The sequence below is a fragment of the Pagrus pagrus genome, assembly GCF_965226575.1.
Source record: "Pagrus pagrus genome assembly, chromosome: 6".
Classification (NCBI taxonomy): Eukaryota; Metazoa; Chordata; class Actinopteri; order Spariformes; family Sparidae; genus Pagrus; species Pagrus pagrus.
In genome coordinates, this window is record NC_140190.1 from 535,598 (window position 1) to 560,826 (window position 25,229).

The window sequence follows — 25,229 nt, forward strand, 5'->3', positions numbered from 1 at the left end:
GTCTGTCAGCGGAGGTGTATAAATCAAACGTCTCTGACAGGTCACCTGTGGACAGACACTCCTCCGGCTGGATCAGGACTTCAGGAGCTTCATGTCTTCTCTGTCTGCTCTGCTCGTCTCTACACGTGTCCTGGTTTTATTATAAATCAGAAACTGAGCTTTCAGTTTCAATCACTGAACTCAAAAGTAGGATGAGTGATTCTCCCAGTATTTATATTCTCTCCAACCCACCTGCTCAAAATGAAAGAAAACAACACGACAGAGACGAAGTAGCTAGCTTAGCATTAGCCTGCAGCTAGCTTAGCATTAGCGTGCAGCGTCACTTCCAGACTCTTCTCCTGTGTGATGAAGGCGTTCAGCTGACTGGTCTACCAGGATAAAGTCAAGCCTATCTCTTTAAAGAGCGTTAGTCAGGACATTAAGCCGACCACCTGTACAGATCCACGTGACAGTGCGGTCATGGCAGAGCCGTCAGGGCTCAAAGAAATCAATAATTAAACCTTAAAACCTTTAAAATCAAAAGTGAAATCAAATTGTGGGCTTTAGAATCGTGACACTTCTGTTCCTCTCAGCTGTTCACAGTCCAGACACCTGCTCACCTGATCTCCTGACTCAAATGTCGAACGAGATACGAGTAAGAAAGTTGATTTTATTTCTGAAAGCGTGACTGAAATGATCTGATGATGATTTCTTGGTAAAACTCATCTGAAGCAGCGACTGATCGCAGCATCTCTGGATTCATGATTGTAGTTGTTGGTCTGAACTGAACAGCTGACTACAGTTTTCTCACACTGCGGTCCTGTCTGGACTGTCTGGGCCACCGCAGAGCTTTGTGTTTTTGTCTTTGTGTCGTCAGCTCCGCCTGCCGGGCTCGTCAGTGTTTTCTCTCCAGAGACGTCGCTTTTATCGTTTTGGAAGCCCCTGTACAAAAAGAGGTAGAACGTGTGGTTTCAGATCAGAAGAAAGAGTTTCGTTTTCAACAAAGGTCAAAGGTCAAATTTGGTTGGTTTGGGGGTCTGAACACCGACTTTGTCTCTGGTGGAGCGTAGCGGTCCAGATGTCATTAAGAATCTGTCTAAAACCAGACTACGTACAGTGCAAGCAGGAGGAAGTGTAACAACACAACGCCGTACTAGAAGATCACGAACACGACACGCCACTCACCTGAACGCTACACACAGGGTCTACCTATCAGAGAGCCGGAGTCAACAGGAAAGAGTAGAAAGGATAAAAAACTCAAAGCAGATTGTCTCTTCACGTCGCCTGAAACACAAACCCCCAGTTTGTCCTCACAGTTTTACAGAAGCAGCACACACACATGCTCCGAAACGTCACGGGATGCAGAAGAAGAAGAAGAAGAAAAAACCAGAGCGAGACGAAGCTGCTCGCTCTGTCCTCGTCCGTCTCGTCAGCGTCCACACAAAGTTTATTAAAATACAATCAATCAGCTCCGTCCTGAGCACCCGACGAGAAGTTCACCTTCTGTTCCAGGAGAAGAAGAAGAAGAAGAAGAACGAGAAGAAGAAGAAGAAGGAGAAGAAGTTTGTCCACATCAGAACTGAAAGGAGCACTTCAACATTTTGGGAAATTATTTTTTTCAGTTTGAGCTGTTGGGATGAATCAGTCTCATGTTTGTGTGTTCAGAGCTGATGAATTCACATCAACACACCAGTGAATAAAATATCAAACGTACAAGTTTGGGACTGCAGGGGGAGTGATGAGCCGGGACTATTTCTTGACAGACAGGAGTGTATCCCTCCGCCCTGTACCTCTGTTTTAACACATCTATAAAACAGACGTCATCAGAAAAATGACTACGTTGTTCAGTTTGACTCTGTAAGCAGTTTGTTGCGACATACTGACGTTTGTTAGCCGGGAACCTCTAGTGGCCGTAATAAGTATTACAACAGCAGAGGAGGAGGTCAGGTGATGTTGTGAACAGCCAATAAGATGCAGAGGGAAGAGGACGAGGTGGACGGTGATCAATGGTCACTGCCAGCCGACCTCTTCAAACACAACATGTTCAGGTGTCAGTGAGTTAGGCTTCCAGTGTGTATGCTAAGCTAGGCTAACCACATCCTGACTCCAGCTCTGCAGACACGAGTTGAGATCCATCTGAACATCTCAATATCAAAGAAAGTGGAAACGTATACCTTTCCCAAAATGTTGAATTATCCCTTTAAAGTGACAATAAACTGCAGACAAACTGATCCTGTTAAAGATAAAATATGAGTTTGTGACCAAAATGTAGAGACCAGGATCATGTTTGACTCTAAACACCATCACATTGCGATCAGACGGTCAGACTCCACCTGCAGGTGTGAAATGCATCATGCGAGCTGAGAGGTCACCTGACTCCAGTGTGTTGATGATACAGATGATGCTGACCTGACTACAGCAACATGTTTACCTTCATTCACACAACTGTTAAAAACTGCAGTTTACATAATTATGATAAAAATAACAGAATTATCCTTTAACACCAGGTGAAACTACAAAGGTCTGTGATTGGATGTTATTATCTAGTTATGGACTAGTTATGTCACTAATGCGATGCTTCATTTTGGTCACAAACGCGATGTCTTCAGCTGAACTGTCGTCACTGTGGTGAGAAGAAGAGACACCATCTTAGTTTGAGTGGAGTTAAACGTTTGTATGTGATGTTTCCATCTGAATCAGAGATGAGGAGCACAGAGCCGCTACAAAACCAACACACAGGAGCATCAGTGTGTCTTCACTAAAATCTGCAGGCTACCGGTGAGCCAGCTGCTAGCTGCTAGCTGCTAGCTGGCTCGCTAACTGTCAGTTAGAAATGTTGCTGTTTTAAACGTTGGTGTGAGCTTCAACACTTCTGATCTATCCTTTGTGGATTCAAAGAAGTCTGAAGTCTGTAAGTCTTACTAAATACCTCTTCATTGTTGGTCAGGAGGAACTTGGATGATATTTAATTGACTTTGTGTTCCTATAAAGACGTTGGCTGCGTGTCTCAGTGCGTTCAGTTGTTTCTCACCACAGTGACGAGAGCAGATTGAATCAGTCGTCACTGCTATCAGACTCATTCTTTCTGTTTCTGAATCTTCTCCAGCCTTCACTCTGACAGCCAGCAGCTCGACTGTCCCGACAGCAAACAACCCTCAGGGAATCCATAGCTGTTAGCATGTTAGCATGTAAGTGTAGCAGCAAAGCTACAGATTGGAAGATGTTGTTGGTTGAACGTTAGCTCTGGTGTTACAGATACTTTGGGTTCTGGTCTCATTTGGTCCCAATAATGATGTGAGTGTTCGCTGATGAAGGCTGAACCTCGACGTTGTTTTTGTGTTGGAGCGTCTCTGCTCGGTGTTTCAGGTGATCACTGGCAGTGGGTGGTCTTGCTGGCTGACTCCGCCCCTGGCGTGAAGCCGTTGCTGAGGCTGTTGGGACTCGGAGGCGTGGCCAGCGGGGGTGTGGCCTCAACCCTGGAGGCAGGCTCTACCACTGAGCAGCTCTTCTGTGGCAGTCGGGGCTGGACCGGCACGGTTTTAGGGACAACGGACGCTTGTCGAAGCCCGTCGACACGCAGAGGTGGTCTGACGGGGGCGGGGCCTGTGGGCGTGACGTCAGAGACGGGTGGTTTGGGGCTGCATGGAGGGGAGGGGCTTTGGGCACTTTGGTTGGCGGACTTTGATTCATCTTCTTGTGGCGGCTGTTGATTTTTTGGCGGGGTCTCTTTGTCCAAGGGGGGAGGGCTGGTTGACTCGGGGGGCGGGTCCTGCTGCATGCTGCTCTGCCTGGAAGCTCCCGAGCCTGGAATCTCACAGCTGTCGGTACGACGCCGCGAGCCCTCGTGCATACGACTGGTGGCCACGACAGCCTTCATGGCAGCCTGGTGACACACACACACACACACACACACTGTTAACATCGCAGACACACACTTTTGCTCCTTCAGAACATCTGCTCAGATAAGTAGAGGTTGAAAATCGAAACATCTCCACAGAGTCAGGTTCTGATTCACTCTGTTGTTGGTATAATGTCGTAGTTCTTAACTCTTCAGTTCTGTAACTGGTGCATTTTGTACTTCTCACAATAATAACTCCATCAAGTCTGATCACAGATGTTGGACTGAATCGTGTGGACATAGGACATGTCAGTATTTTAATAATGACTCCGAGTGAACTGTTGTTCACTCCAACACTAAGACGCCGTCCTCACCTTAAGTTTGCGTCGAGCGTTGAACTCCTGCAGTTTCCTCTGGGTGGTGTCCATGTGGGAGAAGCGGGCAGCTTTGCCCAGCACCCAGGGGTGCTGCAGGGCCTCCCGAACACTGAGGCGCTTGTGAGGGTCAAGGACAATCAGCTTACTGACCTGCAGAGATACACAGGGGCAGGACTGAGGCCATAACACATCTGACTGAGTTGTACCAGATGAGTCTCAAGTCCCAGACAGAAAGTCTTTTGCACCAAATTAAATCAGGTCTCAAGTATTTCAACAAATTGATTGAAACAGTGAAACAAAATACGTTTAACTTCAAGTTCTGCATGTCAGGATGTCTGCAGCGCGATCAGAGGAACTCACCAGGTCCTTGGCATTCAGGGAGACCTCGTCCCACCACGGAGACACAAACTCGTAGTCGCAGTTGAGGATGCGGCTGTACATGTACTGATCACCCCTCGGGTCAAAGAAGGGCTCGAACCCACAGAGTCTGCAGCACAGGTAGTCCAGTTAGTGACACACAGGTAGTCCAGTTAGTGACACACAGGTAGTCCAGTTAGTGACATACAGGTAGTCCAGTTAGTGACACACAGGTAGTCCAGTTAGTGACACACAGGTAGTCCAGTTAGTGACACACAGGTAGTCCAGTTAGTGACACACAGGTGGTCCAGTTCATAATACAGCTGCTTTATAACTCATGACAAACATTCAGAAACTGAAAACAAAATTAAACATTATAAATGTTGATCTTTGTTTCAAACTGAATGAATGTTTTTGTGATTTTGCTGACGACCAACAGAGAAATGTTCCTCTTGTAGAGAAAACAGCAGCAGCGTGTCGGTACTGATTCTGCTGCTGAAGACAGAGAACAACAAACCATGTTCTCCAAAGTCCTCCAGGAACATTTTAATTAATGAGCTGATTAACAGGATGCAGGTTTCACATGATGTCATTGCTTTAATGGCTGTTATGAGACAGATGGAAGTCCATAAAACTGACAGGAGTGACTCAATCCTCTGTGTGTGTGTGTGTGTGTGTGTGTTTGTGTGTGTAAGTATGTGTGTGTGAGGCATTAATGGACTCACAGGATGTAGAGGATGACGCCAACTGACCACATGTCCACCTCAGGGCCGTAGGCATTTCCCCGCAGGATCTCTGGAGCTGCGGGCAGAGGAACCTGTTAGCTGTTAGCCTGTTAGCTGCTAGCCCATTAACTGTTAGCCTGTTAGCTGTTAGCCTGTTAGCTGTTAGCCTGTTGGCCAGATGGCTGACTCCAACTGAGAGTTATGTGAAATCCCACAGAGCTGTGAACACATCACTGCACACAGCTACACAGGTCTTTAAATACACCTACTATCACTACACCTACTAAACCCCCTACTACTAGTTTGAGCTGTGTAGTAGATGTGGTGAACTCACCGCAGTACCCCGGTGTACCACAGACGGTCTTCATGGTCACCTGGTCATCAATGATTTTGGACAGACCGAAGTCAGCTGTAAGAGAGAACATTAAAACATTAAAACATTAAAATATTATAACATTAAAATATTAAAACATTAAAACACATCAGAACTGAAACTTTTTATCTTTGATTCTTTGTTTCCTTTGACTCGGAAGTTCTGAGATAAAACCTGTTTGTGTTTCTGCTGCTTCCTGTTTCTATTTAAAGTGATGTGTGTGGGTGAAGCAGTGGAAGATGGAGGTGGAGGAGAATGTGTCTCTCTGCAGGAGAGTCTCTGAACTACAGGAAGGTGTTGGTGGTGCTGAGCGGAGGCTGAACGTGAGCTGCTTCCATCTACGAGTTCACAGTGTTTTGTTCCTCTGATCCAAGTCTTCATCTCACAAATCCGTGAAGCTGTGGTGAATAAACTGTTACTATGACGACAGACGAGAGAGAATCTGCAGAGAAAACAGTTCACACAGTCCAGGAAGTGACACGTCCACATCGGAAGTGACACATCCACACCGGAAGTGACACGTCCACATCGGAAGTGACACATCCACACCGGAAGTGACACGTCCACATCGGAAGTGACACGTCCACACCGGAAGTGACACGTCCACACCGGAAGTGACACGTCCACATCGGAAGTGACACGTCCACATCGCACGTCCACATCGGAAGTGACACGTCCACATCGCACGTCCACATCGGAAGTGACACGTCCATACAGGAAGTGACACAAAAACACTTTCGAGTATTTTCTTTGTAAATCATCAAATGACACCACAGCTGACTGTTAGCTTGTAGCTAGCCAGCAGAGCACTAAGCTGTGTGTGGGTTTCAGCTGGTACAACTTTGTTTACATTTAGGATGTGATGCGTGTCGTGTTGGTTTGTTACCGATCTTGAGCGGAGCGTCCAGCGATAGGTCGGCGTACAGCAGGTTCTCTGGTTTGAGGTCACGATGCACGACGCCATTCTCATGCAGATACTGGAAGACAAACACACAGTTTGAGTGTCAGCGCCCCCTACAGGCTGCAGGCTTATATCAGTGCTGGACAGAACAGACTGCAGTGAACGAGACAAGGATGGAAAGCTCTCAGGTGAGGAGAGGAGGAGGTGTCGGGGGTCTGGGGAGGATTTGGCAGGATGGACTGACAGATGGCCTCTTCCTCCAGCTCCCAGCATGCCCTGCTGCTCTGTGAACAGTCAGCGAGCATCTGAACCTGAAAGCAGCATCATGGACACTGTCGAGCTCTTTGTGAGATAACAGGAGCAGAAAAATCACTCAGCAAGTTTTTCTGTTTTCGGTCCGTGTGTCATTCAGCTCGTCACACTCGACAGTCTGATACCAGAACCAAGCAGAAACACAGAAACCTCCTGGTCTCTGTTTCTGCTCCACTCTCCTTCACGTCAGTCGTCTCCATACGACAGTAACTCTGTTTTCATATCAAACACCTCCACGTCCACCGGCTGAGGTCACCACCCACACTTTGAGAAACCAGAGGATGTTGATGTGTTCGGGGGCTTCAGGATGTTTCTGCACCGCAGATTAACGCCAAACACACACATACACACATACACACACACACACACACACACACACAAACATAAACACATGTATACACAAACGTACACAGGCGTATGTTTCCCTGCGTGGTAGATGTAGGTCAGCTGTGGGCAGTGTGTGTGTGTGTGTGTGTGTGTGTGTGTGTGTGTGTGTTAATCCTCTCTGGTTTAATCTGTTCAGCAGCAGGATGGAAGCTGCTGTTACATAAGAAACCTGCAGCTGCTGCACGCTGCCACCGTGTGCAGCAACGCCGCTACCAGCAACACCTACATCATCACCTACAACTGACTACATCATCCCCTACATCATCACCTACAACTGACTACATCATCACCTACATCATCACCTACAACTGACTACATCATCACCTACAACTGACTACATCATCACCTACAATTGACTACATCATCACCTACATCATCACCTACAACTGACTACATCATCACCTACATCATCACCTACAACTGACTACATCATCACCTACAATTGACTACATCATCACCTACAACTGACTACATCATCACCTACATCATCACCTACAGCTGACTACATCATCACCTACAGCTGACTACATCATCACCTACAACTGACTACATCATCACCTACATCATCACCTACAGCTGACTACATCATCACCTACAGCTGACTACATCATCACCTACATCATCACCTACAGTTGACTACATCATCACCTACAACTGACTACATCATCACCTACAACTGACTACATCATCACCTACAGCTGACTACATCATCACCTACAACTATCTACATCATCACCTACAGCTGACTACATCATCACCTACATCATCACCTACAGCTGACTACATCATCACCTACAGCTGACTACATCATCAACTACAACTGACTACATCATCACCTACATCATCACCTACAGCTGACTACATCATCACCTACAACTGACTACATCATCACCTACATCATCACCTACAGCTGACTACATCATCACCTACAGCTGACTACATCATCACCTACAACTGACTACATCATCACCTACATCATCACCTACAACTGACTACATCATCACCTACATCATCACCTACAGCTGACTACATCATCACCTACATCATCAACTACAGCTGACTACATCACTGACCTGTTCTAACCCACAGTGGACTTTGTTTCCTCTTAGCTCGTCATCTCAGGCACATCTTCCTCTCACTGACAGAGGAGCAGCAGCTCTGAAGCTTCTGGATCACTCAGAGGTTTTTTGTCCCTCGTTCTGATAATAATGATAATATGATGATAATAATACACGTGATTATCACCGACTGCTTAAATTGATTACCGTGTATCTTCAGCCACAGTGATACATTTTGTAAGTGCAGTGTTGTGTAAGCATGTCAGTGAACGCCTCGTGGTTTTGTACCATCACATGTTGACATTTAAATATGACGCTGTGCCACTTTCACGTTGACTCTTCAGAGGAACAGGAAGCTGTGAATCACCAGCTGGAGGAGGACGAACTCCTACACCACACAACACTGAATCTGAGACCAAGTCCTCGTACAGACAACGTTATTTTGACTTAAAGGAGCAGTGCAACTTTTAGTGACATCCTTAGCACAAAGACTGTAAGCAGGGAGAAACTGTTAGCCTTCAAAAAAGAAAAAGTTCACCTTCCACTGACTCCAAGTCTGTTTGATTTACATGTGGTAGGCTATCTTGTTAGCTAACAAGCTAGTCAGGGGGCAAGAGCTCGAAGCTAACTGTAAGCTAACAGGAACAAGAAGGTTAGTGGCCAACTCTTGACAGAACCCAGAAGTTAACAACTAGAAGCTAAAGCCAAGTTAACTGGACCTAGAAGCTAACTGAAACTACAGGCTTACTGTAAAGTCACAGGACCCAGAAGCTAACAAAGGCTAATTGGACTTAGAAGCTAACACAAAATTAGCAGGAACTTGGCTAAACTATGTGGCCCTAGAAGCTAACTGAAACAAAAGGCTAACAGGACTTGGTAACTGCTAGCGTAGCGCCATCTGTCTGTCTGATAACACAGGATATCAGGTGCCAGCTGGACTCTCCGCCTGCATCGTGACTCTTTAGATATAAGAACACCGGGAGAAGAAAGTTAGCGAGCAGCTGGTTTCTAATATGAATGTGTGAAGCTTCAGAGACTGAACAGAGACGCAGGAAGAGAACAGTAATCTAATGAGCAGAGGGACGGCTGGAGCTGGAGGATCCAGTGTGACTGTGACCACTGTCAGCAGAGATGTGGCCGCTGTGTGACAACGGCCAGAAACTCTGACGGTGAGAAGAGACAGTGAAGGCAGCAGTCTTACCGCCACGGCCTCCAGGATCTGTTTGATGACGTGAGCGGCGTCTCTCTCGCTGTAGTAACCGCGCTCCACGATCCTGGAAACAAACAGGAAGAAACAACACGTCACACACATGAATATTTCTGTATCAGTGATTTATTCAAACACTTTTGATTTTAAATCAGTTTTAAAAGAGTCTGCAGCCCGTCTGTCTCTGGATCTCTGGAATAAGCTGCTGTTTTTGGAAGTGATTTCTCGAAATAACATAATTGATAATATAATTGTGTACGAGCGACGCAGTGATGTGTGTGTTAATACTGTGTGCTGTTATAATGTGTAGTTTGTATCAACAGCAGTCGACATCACAGTCATTACTAAACAACAAGAATAAAAATGCAGTCACATCAACCACGTCAACCACGCCAACCACGTCAACCGCACCAACCACGCCAACCACATCAACCACACCAACCACGTCAACCGCACCAACCACGTCAACCGCACCAACCACACCAACCACATCAACCACGTCAACCACATCAACCACATCAACCACACCAACCGCACCAACCACGTCAACCGCGCCAACCACACCAACCGCACCAACCACGTCAACCGCACCAACCACGCCAACCACATCAACCACACCAACCGCGCCAACCACACCAACCGCGCCAACCACATCAACCGCACCAACCACGCCAACCACATCAACCGCACCAACCACGTCAACCGCACCAACCACGCCAACCACACCAACCACACCAACCACGTCAACCACACCAACCACGTCAACCACATCAACCACATCAACCACACCAACCACGTCAACCACACCAACCACACCAACCACGTCAACCACATCAACCACGTCAACCACACCAACCACGTCAACCACACCAACCACGTCAACCACACCAACCACACCAACCACACCAACTATGTCAACCACGTCAACCACACCAACCACACCAACCACATCAACCACGCCAACCACGTCAACCACATCAACCACTTCAACCACGTCAACCACACCAACCACACCAACCACATCAACCACGTCAACCACACCAACCACACCAACTATGTCAACCACGTCAACCACACCAACCACACCAACCACATCAACCACGCCAACCACGTCAACCACATCAACCACTTCAACCACGTCAACCACACCAACCACACCAACCGCATCAACCACGCCAACCACGTCAACCACACCAACCACGTCAACCACATCAACCACACCAACCACGTCAACCACGTCAACCACACCAACCACACCAACCACGTCAACCACATCAACCACGTCAACCACACCAACCACACCAACCACGTTAACCACGTCAACCACATCAACCACGTCAACCACACCAACCACACCAACTATGTCAACCACGTCAACCACACCAACCACACCAACCACATCAACCACGCCAACCACGTCAACCACATCAACCACTTCAACCACGTCAACCACACCAACCACACCAACCACATCAACCACGCCAACCACGTCAACCACACCAACCACGTCAACCACATCAACCACACCAACCACGTCAACCACGTCAACCACACCAACCACACCAACCACGTCAACCACATCAACCACGTCAACCACACCAACCACACCAACCACGCCAACCACGTCAATCACATCAACACATTAATATGAATGACGCACATCAGACATTAGAAGTTAAAGTTGGGTCTTAAACCAACATGTGTCGGTCTACATAATGAACATGTATGTAGTGTGATGTGACGTACCGGTCAAACAGCTCTCCTCCTGTCACCAGCTCCAGAACCAGAGCGATGTCAGTGTCCGTCTCAAAGATCTCCTTCAGCTGGATCTGACAGAAGAACAGAAACATGAACGCAGATGTTAACAAAACATCAAACTACATCCACCAACAGGTTCTGATCCGTCACATGTAGGATGTTCACAACATGGAGGCAGAGTGAATCCTGCACAGTGTTTCTGAAGGTGGTCTCACTCGCTGTTACTGCAGCAGGAAGGAAACATGTTTCTAACGTCTCCAGACTCAACCCATCTGAGCAATCATCTAATGACATTCAGCTGAATAATAATAATAATAATAATAATAATAATAATAATTACATTCACCCCACAGCCATCTACAAAAGTTCTCTGACGACTCTGCTGTCGTCGGCCTCATCAGGGACGGGGATGACAGAGCTCACAGAGAACTTATTCAGGACTTTGTGGACTGGTGCCAGCAGAACCACCTCCAGCTCAACGCGGGGAAGACCAAAGAGCTGGTGGTGGATTTCCACAGGCGCAAACAACCCTGCACACAGGTGAACATCCTGGGAACAGACATTGAGATGGTGACGTCTTACAAGTACCTGGGAGTTCACCTGAACAATAAACTGGACTGGACTGATCACACTGCAGCAACATACAAGAAAGGTCAGAGCAGACTCCATCTGCTGAGGAAGCTCAGGTCCTGTGGAGTGCAGGGGACACTCCTGAGGACTTTCTATGACTCTGTGGTGGCATCAGCCATTTTCTATGGTGTAGTCTGCTGGAGCAGCAGCATCTCGGCAGCAGGCAGGAGGAGACTTGATAAACTTATGAAGAAGGCCAGCTCCATCCTGGGAGGAGGACAAGATGAACGAGACTCGCGATAGATACACACCGGTGTTTACTTCCTGCTGCGAGTGTCAAAGCTTCAAATCACCAGTGCAGCAGATCCCTCTTGTGTTTGTGTGTCGCTCGGTCGCTCACAACAGGAAGTAAACACCGGTGTGTATCTATATAAATGACGTCGTCTGGAGTAAACTCTGGATGTCGCCACTTCAGGACACTTGGATTGCAGCGGACGAGCAGTATGGAGGAATATTACAAAGTGTTTGTGTAGTTTTATGGACCTTTTCCTCTCGGGCACCATCTACACCCGTTATATGGATTACTGCTGCAGGAGGGAACCCTGCGGGTCTCCAGCTGCACTTTGAGGAATAAGAAACTACACCGGACTTCTCATCAGCATGAGGGGGAGTCCATGATGACTGAATTTTGTTTTAGAGTGAACTATTCCTTTAATCATTAATTCGTGATGAGTGATGTCGTGATAAACATACTTACGATGTTGGGGTGGGAAAGACGCAGCAGGACGCCGATTTCTGTACGAACAATTTTCTTGTCGATCTGCGACAGAAGAAACAACATGAGACCGAACAAACAGGAAGTGAATGAAGCTGAATGAAGAGAATCGCCTCAGCATTTATTTGACAGTCGGCACAAAGACACACAACGAGGTGGATTGCTGTCATCTGTGTATGTGCAGGATCGGGTTAGCCTAGCTTAGCACAGAGACTGGAAACAAGTTGAAACTGCTAGCTGAGCTCCATCAAAGATGTCTTTGTTTTTAAATTAAGACATATAAGACAAGATAATATTATTAACACACATGCTAACATTCACAAGCTAACATGCTAGTCCCCTCAGCTAAGCTCAATAGAAGCCAGATGAATAAAGACAAAACATGAAGCCGACATCAGTTCTGTTTGAGATGAATACATCTGGCCAGTTAGCTTCTATTTCCTGTTAGCTTAGAGTTAGCTCCTATTTCCTGTTAGCTTAGAGTTAGCTTCTTACCAAACCCAGCTGCCTCCTGGACTGTTGATTAGCCTGTTAGCTAAAAACAGAGATTACAACATGTAAATCAGATAGAGTCTGTGTGTATGGAGCTAGGCTATTAGTTCCCCTCTACTGCCAGTCTTTGTGCTAAGCTAACACTGTTGGAGGTAGAGATGGGATTAATGGCTCTTTGAGGGGAGCCGGATCTTGGTGAGCCGTTCCTTTCAAAGAGCCGTTCAAAAAACTGGCTCATTTGACTGATTTTTATATTTATTAAGTTTTAAGAAGCCAGCCTGGTGGTAACTCATTTTATCTTGGAAATAATCACTGGGAAGTATGATGGGGGGGGGGGGGTTTGGAACAAAATAATACAAAATTAGATATCCCACCATCACTAGATTTTAATGTCTGATCTGGATTGCGCAAGGATTTTTTACGCAAAGGCAGCGTGCACAACTCAGGTGGCGTCATGCTATATTTGCATATCTAATAAGCACCGTGCAGCTGGGCTGCTCCTCCCCATGTAACTTTCCCCTCCTGTTCTCTGTCCCACTCAGGGGAGGAGCCAACGAGGAGCTTTTGTGTGCATCGGCGTGAAACACACAGTGATATATATATATATATATATATATATATATATATATATATAAAAAAGAACGGTTCCCAGCTGCGACTCGGTTCCCATCGTTCATGTTAACGAGCCGTCCAAAAGAATCGGTTCGTTCGTGAACGTCACAACACTAGTTGGAGGGTTACCACAGTGAACATGTTGTGTTCTGGTGGTTTGTATGAAGACGATGTGTCGAGGCTGAATGATCCTCGTGACGTCTGTTTCCATCACGACCCACACTGACCGTTTTCTTGAGGACTTTGAGGGCGAAAGGCTTCTGAGTCTGTTTCTCCTCACAGCGATACACGATGGACGTCGCTCCTCTGGAAGACAACGACACACACACACACACACACACACACACGTTTCAACAGGAGACGAAACAGGATATGAAATATTTGATTTGTTTCAGGATGTGATGAGAAAAAATATCTGGAAAAGTTTAAATGCAGTTTTTATCTTTTAGTAAGTTTTGATGTAATTTACTGGAGTATTTCTTTTACTTTTACTCGGCTACATGTCAGAAGCCAGTATTCATCACTGCACAGTCCAAATATTAATACAAAATATAATCAACTCATGAAAAACGATGTATTATTACAGATGGAACTACCAGCTGCATATAAAGTCATCAAAATGTTTCTTATTTCACCACATGTTGTTCTGTCCTTCATCATCTGTATCCGTGCGTCAGTCTAACAGATCAAAGTGTTGGATCAATAATGACTCCACTGATCGTCACAGTTCAGAGTTGGATAATAAACTTCAGAAATCATTTATGTGATCAAATAATTCAGTGTTTAGGTCCAACCTGCTTCACTGAGCCTCATAAAGTCTGCTGCTGTGTCACTGTGGAGCTCGTTATTATAATTCATTTTACAAGTTTGTCAACTGATCAATTAGTAAACGAGCTGTTTCAGCTCCAGATAGGCCACGCCCACACACAAGATCCATTTCTATTAATCAATTACTGATAAAACAGCATCTTGTTTTTATTTTTCACAGGAGACTTTAATGTCTATTTATGTGTCTATTTATCTTGTTGTATGAGTTTAACTATTTTTATCTATTTTTTATTCTTCTTTATATTTGATATTAATTTGTTAAACTAAGAGCTGCATGACAGTAAACATATTTTATTCTATGATAACAACTGATCAATAAATGTTTCATTAAACTCAATCAACAGATCAACAGTTTCTTTATAACAAAAGACAGTGTTGTGAAAAAGATCAATAAATATAATCAATAAATATGTCGTCATATTCAGCAGAATGCAGAACGTAATCTGAAAAGTAACTAGTAACTAAAGTTGTCAGATAAATGTAGTAGAAGTATGAAGAAACAGAAAGTACATCAACATTATATTTAAGTTGTGTACTTGAGTAAATGTACTTAGTTACATTCCATCAATGGAGACGACATGAACGCAGAATAATTCAACCACACGGAGCTCCGACTGATCCACAGTGGAGGTTCATCTTCATCATCATCATCTTCATCTTCATCATCTTCATTATCTTCATCATCATCTTCATCATCATCTTCACCATCATCATCATCTTCACCATCATCTTCATCATCTTCACCATCATCTTCATCATCATCTTCACCATCATCATCTTCATCTTCATCATCATCATCATCATCATCTTCACCATCATCTTCATCATCATCTTCACCATCATCATCTTCATCATCATCATCATCTTCACCATCATCATCTTCATTATCTTCACCATCATCATCATCTTCATCTTCACCATCATCATCTTCATCTTCATTATCTTCATCTTCATCATCATCTTCACCATCATCTTCATCTTCATCATCTTCATCATCATCTTCATCATCATCATCATCATCATCACCATCATCATCTTCATCTTCATTATCTTCATCATCATCTTCATCATCATCATCATCTTCACCATCTTCATCTTCATCATCATCATCATCTTCATTATCTTCATCATCATCATCATCTTCACCATCATCTTCATCTTCATCACCATCTTCATCATCATTATCTTTATCATCATCATCATCTTCACCATCATCATCATCTTCACCATCATCATCTTCATCATCATCATCTTCATCATCTTCATTATCTTCACCATCATCATCATCTTCATCTTCATTATCATCATCATCTTCACCATCATCATCATCTTCATCATCACCTTCATCTTCATCATCATTATCTTCACCATCATCATCTTCATCATCACCTTCATCTTCATCATCATCATCATCTTCACCATCATCTTCATCTTCATCATCATCTTCACCATCATCATCTTCATTATCTTCATCATCATCATCATCATCATCATCTTCACCATCATCTTCATCATCTTCACCATCATCATCTTCATCTTCATCATCATCATCATCATCATCTTCATCATCATCATCTTCATTATCTTCACCATCATCATCATCTTCATCATCATCTTCATCTTCATCATCATCATCATCTTCACCATCATCATCTTCATCTTCATTATCTTCACCATCATCATCATCTTCATCATCATCATCATCTTCATCATCATCTTCATCATCTTCATCATCATCTTCATCTTCATCATCATCATCATCATCTTCACCATCATCTATGATTGTCTCAGTAAAATTCATCACACTGTAACAACACAGTGTGTGTGTGTGTGTGTGTGTGTGTGTGTGTGTGTGTGTGTGTGTTCATGTGAGGACGGTCCTCACAACTTCAAAGAGCTGTGATGTCAGTGAATCCTCACAAGTGTGTGTGTGTGTGTGTGTGTGTGTGTGTGTGTGTGTAGGGGGGATCTGTTATTCTGCTGGGACAGATGGAGGAAACAGATCCATCTGAAAAGCAGCCACACACACACACACACACACACACACACACACACAGAGTCCTGGCTGGTCTCCATGGCAACAGGACACCTGCTCAAACCCTCTGAATTCACTGCTGACATTATTTTAGCGCTGTTGTTGTTGTTGTTTACTGGAAAAACAACAAACAACACCCAGTACACACACACACACACCTGAACATGAAGTCATGTGACTGACAGGGAGCTCACTGATAGGACAGTTTTGATGATGTCACACCTGATGATGTGCACCTGTCAGATTGTTGACCTGTTTGTCACTGAGGTGTGTGTGAGGCGTCTCTACCTGTCACCTGTCCACAGTGTGTGTCAGAGGACGATGACCTGCGACCCTCCGGCTGCCTCACTGCTCTTTATCCAATCACATGACAGCAGCTGTGATGGAGCCGACTGGTGTCGGGTTACAGCCTGTGATGTCATCATTAGTGATTAGCCACGTTAGCATCAGCGCAGCTCGATGGACACGTCTGCTCATCTGTCAACAACAACCTGGCGGTTCCGATCGGTTCTGACTCATTGTGTTTCTGTGAATCTACATCAGTGTAAATGTGTTGTGAAGTTCTGATAACGCAACACTGTGCATGTAGTTTACTGTGTACCCCTGGATGTAATAGATTACTTTGATACCCTAGAAAGCTTAAACACATTCTGAACGGTGTTATTCTGGTTTCTGAGTGGTCTGATGTTGGTGATGTCATCAGGTAACAGACGCATCGTTCCTCCATCAGCCAATGAAAGCCCCTCCACAGGTACATGGAGCGACTGGAGCGTCTGGACACACGGCAGCTCGGTGGTCACTGGACCGGTTCATCACTTCTTTGGTACTGATGCTGTAGATCTGAAATGATTATTCAGCTGCACTTCCTCTCTCTTTTCTCGCTGACAGCCAGTTGCCATGACAACACAGGTGAAACATGTCGACATGCTACAGACCTGTTATATTTATCTTTTAACAAAAAACTGAATATTGATGCCGTCAGTCGAGTCGGTCACTTCTGTGGTTTGAAACATTTTTCAGGGTATCAAAGACTCTTCATCAGTGATGACGAGGAAACTGTTTACATGAGGTGAAGTGTGTCAGCAGCTGATCATGTGACCGTCAGCTGATCATCACAGACTCTAACAACATGAACTCGTGTCAGCTGGATGATGTCATCACTTCTGTCGGATCATCTCTCCTGACGTGTCGTGGTGACGCAGCAGATCAGATCAGATCAGATCAGGTGATCCGGACCTCTGATCAACGTTCAGTCTCCAGGTTGTGATGTCATCAGGTAACGTTCCTGTGAACCACAGAGACGTGTCGGATCACGATCTCATGATATGATGATCAGCTGACTGTGGCCTCAGGAGGTGGAGGTGATGCTGGTGGAGTGATTACAGCTTCAGTCACATCAGATGTTTCTGTGCTCTATTTCTTAAGTTGTGCATCTTTAACAGATATTTGAATCGGACCATGATGTTTTCTGAACCGGACCAGAGCAGAACCAGGTGAGTTGTGACATGAAGACACGCTGAGTTGAGGGCATCTGTGGTTGAACTGAAACACTCAGCTCACATTCACTCTGATGATCAGGTTGTTGATGCATCTCAAACATGGCCGCCTGCAGCCGCCTGCTGTTTGATCAGCTCGTCTCTGAACGTCACAGGAAACGACAGCAGAGCAGAACCGCAGACGAGGAGTCCACCTGTGACCACACGTTCAAGTCCAACTTCATGTCATCAGCCGTGGTTCTGGCGCTGAGGTGGGACTGTCACAGACTCCGCCTCCTCCAGAGGAACACGTCTGTTTTAAACTGTTCAGACAGCAGCTGCTCTCAGTCCACGCTGCTAACTGCTGCTGCTGCTGCTGCAAACTGCTGCTGCTAACAACTGCTGCTGCTAACCGCTGCTGCTGCTGCTAACCGCTGCTGCTGCTGCTAACAACTGCTGCTGCTAACAACTGCTGCTGCTAACCGCTGCTGCTGCAAACTGCTGCTGCTAACAACTGCTGCTGCTGCTAACCGCTGCTGCTAACAACTGCTGCTGCTAACCGCTGCTGCTGCAAACTGCTGCTGCTGCTGCTAACCGCTGCTGCTAACCGCTGCTGCTAACAACTGCTGCTGCTAACCGCTGCTGCTGCTAACCGCTGCTGCTAACCGCTGCTGCTAACAACCGCTGCTGCTAACAACTGCTGCTGCAAACAACTGCTGCTGCTAACCGCTGCTGCTGCAAACTGCTGCTGCTAACAACTGCTGCTGCTAACCGCTGCTGCTGCAAACTGCTGCTGCTAACAACTGCTGCTGCTAACTGCTGCTGCTGCTGCTGCTAACAACTGCTGCTGCTGCAAACTGCTGCTGCTAACAACTGCTGCTGCTAACTAGAGATGTTCCGATACCATTTTTTCGCTCCCGATACCGATTCCGATACTTATGCTGTGGGTATCGGCCGATACGAGTACCGATACCGATACCAGTGTGTTATAAAAAATGATATATATCATACTGCGCCTGCATGACTGTGATGTGATCATCACTGTGGTGAGGCCTGGCTCAGGTTAAACCCTTTGTAAAACATAATGAATACAGCAAATGAAAGCCATTTATTTTTAAATAGAACAGTATAAAGCCGAATTCAGCACAGAGCAGACAGGAAGTCAGACACGAAATAATAACATGACATCCGGTTAATTTTCAAAATAAAACACTCCGTGTTGATACAAGCACAAAAACCTCAAATAAGAGACAAATACGCGCTCTTCTTCTAATCCTTCAGTCGGGAACACTTCGTGTTGTTGTGTTTATAACACATACATGTAACTGCGGTCGTGTGTGATTATGTAATCATCGCGGGAATTCCTCGGTTTCGTAACTCCAGCTGATCGGCGGAGCTGCGCTGTGGCGGACTCAAAACACAGCTGGTGGGGGTTGAAGGACGAGGACGACGGAGCCAAACCGTCGGAGCCGTAACGCAGCGGACAGTATCCGGTAGAATCTCGGAGCTAACGGAGCTAGGCTAATAAATTACGTGGTATCGGATCGGTGCCTGGACTCCAGTACTCGCCGATACCGATGCCGGCATTTTCGGCAGTATCGGAGGCATTTCCGATACTGGCATCGGAATCGGAACAACTCTACTGCTATCTGCTGCTGCTGCAAACTGCTGCTGCTAACAACTGCTGCTGCTAACCACTGCTGCTGCTAACCACTGCTGCTGCTGCTAACTGCTGCTGCTAACTGCTGCTGCTGCTAACTGCTGCTGCTAACTGCTGCTGCTCCCAACAACTGCTGCTGCAAACTGCTGCTGCTGCTGCTAACTGCTGCTGCTGTCTGTGTGTGTGTTTGTTTGAATGTTTTCTGTTGTTGTTCTTTTATTGTTGTTTGTAATCCGACTGGTCTGTGTCGTCTACATGTTGTTGTTGTTGTTGTTGTTGTTGTTGTTGTTTATCTGGACTGGGTTCGACATTATTCTGCTGCTCAGAACATCTGTGTGATTGTTTATGTCGTCGTGGTGATTAATAATGTTTCAGACTGGTTTAGGTGATAAAGTTTATCATTAAATTATTGAATATCTACAGATCTTATTACTAAATCTGTAATATTAATAATAAAACATCTGTTGACAATCAGAACCAGAACCTTTAGAACCTGAAGTCTTCATCGGTTCTGACTCAACATGAAATATAATTTTAGTTTGTCACAGATGAGCCTCCATACAGACCAGACTCTCTAACCACCTGCCCCCCTTCTGGTTCTGATACTGGTCTAACAGGAGGTCCACTGCCCGGTCTGTCTGGTTCTGGTCCTGCAGGTGGTCTGTGTCCACCACACAGACCCTCTGCAGGACTCATCAGATGTTAGATAATCCTGGACCTGAGCAGGTGCACCCCCCCCCCGATGTGGTCCAGACCTGCCCAGCTCGGAGCTCAGGGTGTAGAACTCTTCCACCGTCCCGTCCCGCCTCGACCCTTCCACCCAGAACTCCACCGGCTCAGAACCAGGCCGGGACGTCGGCATGGCGACAGCAGAACTCCCCAAAACCAGGACCAGGACCGAGTTGAAGATAACACGAAGACCGGGAGCGGTTCAGACCGGGTCAGGTGCGACCCGATCGGAACCAGGAGCTGAGTAATCCAGATCAGATCTCAGATTTAAATCAAGCTCGGTAAAGCCCAGATTAGAGGAGCAGCGGGGGATGATTCATGATCCTGATGGGCTTTAATCCAGACCAGCAGGACGCGGATCCGCCTGCTCCCTCAGACTCTCGATCAGGACCGTTTCTGATCCAGAACAGGATCCAAACTACAGATCGATGAGACCCTCGGAGACAGACACGACTCTTTATTCCGGACACCAGCAGGAACCGGGCTCCACACAGACCCGGTCCAGATGTGTCGCAGCTTCCATCGGGCCTCAAACCGTCTCAGATGTCGGCTCAGTTCAGTCCATCACCGTCCTCCCGGGATTTATCCGTGTTTCCGTGTTTTTACCGGAGAAACGCTCCGTCCGTCCCCGCGGAGCGCAGCAGCCTCCTGGCGGAGCTGCAGCCGGAGAGCCGCGACAACAACACCGGAGCCTGGCGGCGTTTTCACCGGGAAGCAGAGCGCGGAGCCCGGCTGCGTGGCTGCGGGGGCTCGGGGCTCGGTGCTCGGTCGGGCTGGTTCCCGGGCTGGGCTGCTCCAGATGTCCGCTGGATCTGCAGAGACAGAGATGCTGCTGTAATCTCACAGCCCCGCCCCTCATCACCGCACCGACCAATCACAGCCCCGCAGGCGAGCTGAGCCGCGCTCCCATTGGACGGCAGAGCTGTCAGTCACCGGAGGTCTGTCAGCAACCTAAATACAGAAATAACCTAAATACATAAATGTACATTAGCGTGACATCTGGAGGCTTTGATCCTGCGGGAATCAAACCCGCAACCCTGACAGCGTCACACGTGCTCTGCTCCAGAGAATCACGCCTCTGAAACACGTGACCCGTCCGGCCTACGTCATTTACCTCCTCTGTTAATTCTTCATTTAATTCTTAATGACGAGCTGTTTTATGTTTTCATGTTTTTATTCACGTGTCGAGACTTCAACATGTACAACTTACTTTAAATCATCTTCGAGACATTTCAGATGTTTACAATAAAAAAATAATGAAATGAGTGAGAGACTTAAGGGAGGACCTGAAGTTTAATATATATACACACACACACACACACACACACACACACAGGCACACAGTCGGGGGTTTTGTAGGATTATAGTCAGTGTATGATCAACCAGTTACACCAAACAGGTGCTAATGATCATCAATGTAACATGTAGGTTGAAACACGGTGATTAACTGAAACAAACAGCTGTGTAGGAGGCTTAAAACTGGGTGAGGAGCAGCCAAACTCTGCTGCCAAGGTGAGCTTGTGGAAGACAGTTTCATGTCCCAGGTCAAACACCATGACAAGACTGAGCACAGCAACAAGACACAAGGTAGTTATACTGCATCAGCAAGGTCTCTCCCAGACAAAGAGTTCAGAGCAGACTGGGGTTTCAACATGTGCTGTTCAAGCTCTTTTGAAGAAGCACAAAGAAACGGGCAGCGTTGAGGATCGTAGACGCAGTGGTCGGCCAAGGAAACTTGGTGCAGCATGAAAAACACATCAAGCTCATTTCCCTTCGAAATCAGAAGATGTCCAGCAGTGCCATCAGCTCAGAACTGGCAGAAACCAGTGGGACCCAGGTACACCATCTACTGTCCGGAGAAGTCTGGCCAGAAGTGGTCTTCATGGAAAAGTTGCAGCCAAAAAGCCAGACCTCCGACATGGAAGCAAGGCCAAGAGACTCAACTATGCACCAAAACTTAAGAACTGGGGTGCAGAACAATGGCAGCAGGTGCTCTGGACTGATGAGTCAAAACGTGAAATATTTGGCTGAAGCAGAAGGCAGTGTGTTCGCCGAAGGGCTGGAGAGCGGTACAATAATGAGTGTCTGCAGGCAACACTGAAGCTTGGTGGAGGTTCCTTGTAAGTTTGGGGCTGCATTTCTGCAGACTCAACATCATGGTGTCGGTCTGGGATTACATGAAGAGACAGAAGGATGTGAGGAAGCCTACATCCACAGAAGATCTGTGGTTAGTTCTCCAAGATGTTTGGAACAACCTACCAGCCGAGTTCCTTCAAAAACTGTGTGCAAGTGAACCTAGAAGAGCTGATGCTGGTCACACTAAATATTGACTTGATTCAGATTTCTCTTCTGTTCATTCACTGCATTTTGTTAATTGATGAAAATAAACTTGTGTGTGTGTGTGTGTGTGTGTGTGTGTGTGTGTGTGTGTGTACGTACTGTGATGAATACTGGCTTCTGACATGTAGCCGAGTAAAAGAAATACTCCAGTAAATTACATCAAAACTTACTAAAAGATAAAAACTGCATTTAAACTTTTCCAGATATTTTTTCTCATCACATCCTGAAACAAATCAAATATTTCATATCCTGTTTTGTCTCCTGATGAAACGTGTGTGTGTGTGTGTGTGTGTGTGTGTGTGTAAAATCATACTTGTTGTTTAGCTCATTATTATTCTATAGATGTTGGAGGAAGATAACGAGCTGCAGCCTTCACAACATTTAGAAGAGGAGCTGTGTAAACCAGCTGATTATTGAAATGTGTTAATAAAATATCAGACAAAATAATTCAAGTCTCAACAATATGTTCTATATTATTTTGTTACGTAAACAAGCTGAAGTTTGGTTTTGAATTTAATGCTGTGATGTGACCCACAGCAGTGACCCGCTGACACCTGGATGGACAGGTGAGGTGAGGATGGGTTTATTATCACTGAGTGATGTCATCAGTCCAGATGCACTCATCACTTAAAAAGCTGCAGGCTGTGGAGGCAGGTACACAGCTGCAGGATTAAAGCTGACACTTCAATCATCACGAGGACACACAAAGATCAGATGACAGGTTCTGATCAGAACCTGTGACCGGTCCAGATGTTGCCACAGAGACCTGAATCCAGCTGTGTCTTCGAACCCACAGAATCTCTGAGAAAACTATCAAAAAGTTTATATTTAGTTTATTCTAGGTGCTGTGTCATAGACAACTGGACTTGTTTCAGTTCCTTGAAGACGTTCCAACTCTCATCCAAGAGGCTTCTTCACTTCCAACTAACTGGAGGAGCTGCAGGCTTTAAACTTTGTGTGGGAGTGTCCTTACAGAGGGTGGGAGTGTCCTTACAGAGTGTAGGAGTGTCGTTACAGAATGTGGGAGTGTCCTTACATAGGGTGGGAGTGTCCTTACAGAGTGTAGGAGTGTCGTTACAGAATGTGGGAGTGTCCTTACAGAATGTGGGAGTGTCCTTACAGACTGTAGGAGTGTCCTTACAGAGTGTCCTTACAGAATGTGGGAGTGTCCTTACAGAATGTGGGAGTGTCCTTACAGAATGTAGGAGTGTCCTTACAGAGTGTCCTTACATAGTGTGGGAGAGTCCTTACAGAGAGTCCTTACATAGTGTGGGAGTGTCCTTACAGAGTGTCCTTACAGAGTGTGGGAGTGTCCTTACAGAGAGTCCTTACAGAGTGTGGGAGTGTCCTTACAGAGTGTGGGAGTGTCCTTACAGAGAGTCCTTACAGAGTGTGGGAGTGTCCTTACAGAGTGTGGGAGTGTCCTTACAGAGTGTCCTTACATAGTGTGGGAGTGTCCTTACAGAGTGTAGGAGAGTCCTTACAGAGAGTCCTTACAGAGTGTGGGAGTGTCCTTACAGAGTGTCCTTACAGAGTATGGGAGTGTCCTTACAGAGTGTAGGAGTGTCCTTACATAGTGTGGGAGTGTCCTTACAGTGTGTAGGAGTGTCCTTACAGAGTGTGGGAGTGTCCTTACAGAGTGTGGGAGTGTCCTTACAGAGTGTGGGAGTGGCCAACAGAGTGTCCTTTCAGAGTGTTGGGGTGTCCTTACGGAGTGTGGGGGTGTCCGTACATAGTGTGGGAGTGTCCTTACAGAGTGTCCTTATGGAGTGTGGGAGTGTCCTTACAGAGTCATTAATGCCACTTGTGGGTTGTTGGCCCGACCGGCCTTCATGTGGGTTGCTCAGGCCAGGTGAGCCCAGTTGTGAATGGCTGTTAAGCTGTCTGGAGAGAACTCAGTACAGCATTGTAGGTGGGTGATCAGTAATGTCTGAGGCCACCTCCTCTGTTACAGAATAGATGTACTTTATTGATCCCAAGCTGGGAAATTAAGGAAAACACGACGGGAGCTGCGGTTACAGGCTGCCACCTGGAGCGGCGCCATCTCGAAAGCTGAAAGTAAGAAAGTTCAAAGACGGTCGTTCCAGTTTGACATAGATGGATTCTTTTACTCCTCTTTCAAACCACCTGTCTTCTCTGGACATCATATTTACATCAAAGGAATGATTTGTCTCCTTCAGATGTAAGTGGACAGCAGAGTCTGGACCTGAGGAGTTGGTCCTCCTGTGTTGTGCCATTGGTTCATGGAGAGGTTGTTTTGTCTCCCCAATGTACAAATCTGTGCAGTCCTGCTGCATTGAACAGCATCAACTACATCACTCTGTTTATGCCTGCTGGGTGTTGGTCGGTTTGAAGTGAACCAGGATATGATGTTTATTAAAGATCCTCCTGAGGTTCTCAGATGTTCCTGCGACATGAGGAATGATGATGTTGTTACGTTT

The 25,229-nt window shown here is 46.1% G+C and overlaps 2 protein-coding genes across 2 annotated transcripts in view; both read right to left on the reverse strand.

The window, feature by feature from the left end:
- Nucleotides 1–23,190, reverse strand: part of LOC311259186 (calcium/calmodulin-dependent protein kinase type IV) — a 24,873-nt gene extending 1,683 nt beyond the window's left edge. The window contains exons 1-11 of the mRNA XM_084356149.1: nt 20,475–23,190; nt 13,949–14,027; nt 12,600–12,662; nt 11,261–11,343; nt 9,509–9,581; nt 6,536–6,626; nt 5,611–5,685; nt 5,277–5,352; nt 4,555–4,681; nt 4,192–4,344; nt 1–3,862 (exon numbers count right to left, since the gene is read on the reverse strand). The exon at nt 1–3,862 is cut by the window's left edge and continues 1,683 nt beyond it. Coding sequence (XP_084212275.1) covers nt 3,350–3,862; nt 4,192–4,344; nt 4,555–4,681; nt 5,277–5,352; nt 5,611–5,685; nt 6,536–6,626; nt 9,509–9,581; nt 11,261–11,343; nt 12,600–12,662; nt 13,949–14,027; nt 20,475–20,581 — 1,440 coding nt within the window. The 5' untranslated portion in view covers nt 20,582–23,190 and the 3' untranslated portion in view covers nt 1–3,349. The remainder of the gene's footprint in view (nt 3,863–4,191; nt 4,345–4,554; nt 4,682–5,276; nt 5,353–5,610; nt 5,686–6,535; nt 6,627–9,508; nt 9,582–11,260; nt 11,344–12,599; nt 12,663–13,948; nt 14,028–20,474) is intronic.
- LOC311259187 (uncharacterized protein) lies at nt 14,034–16,407 on the reverse strand. Its single transcript, XM_084356150.1, has one exon. It carries the CDS (start codon nt 16,348–16,350, stop codon nt 15,100–15,102), a length of 1,251 nt encoding a protein of 416 aa, XP_084212276.1. The 5' UTR covers nt 16,351–16,407; the 3' UTR covers nt 14,034–15,099.
- Nucleotides 23,191–25,229: the final 2,039 nt, after the last annotated feature.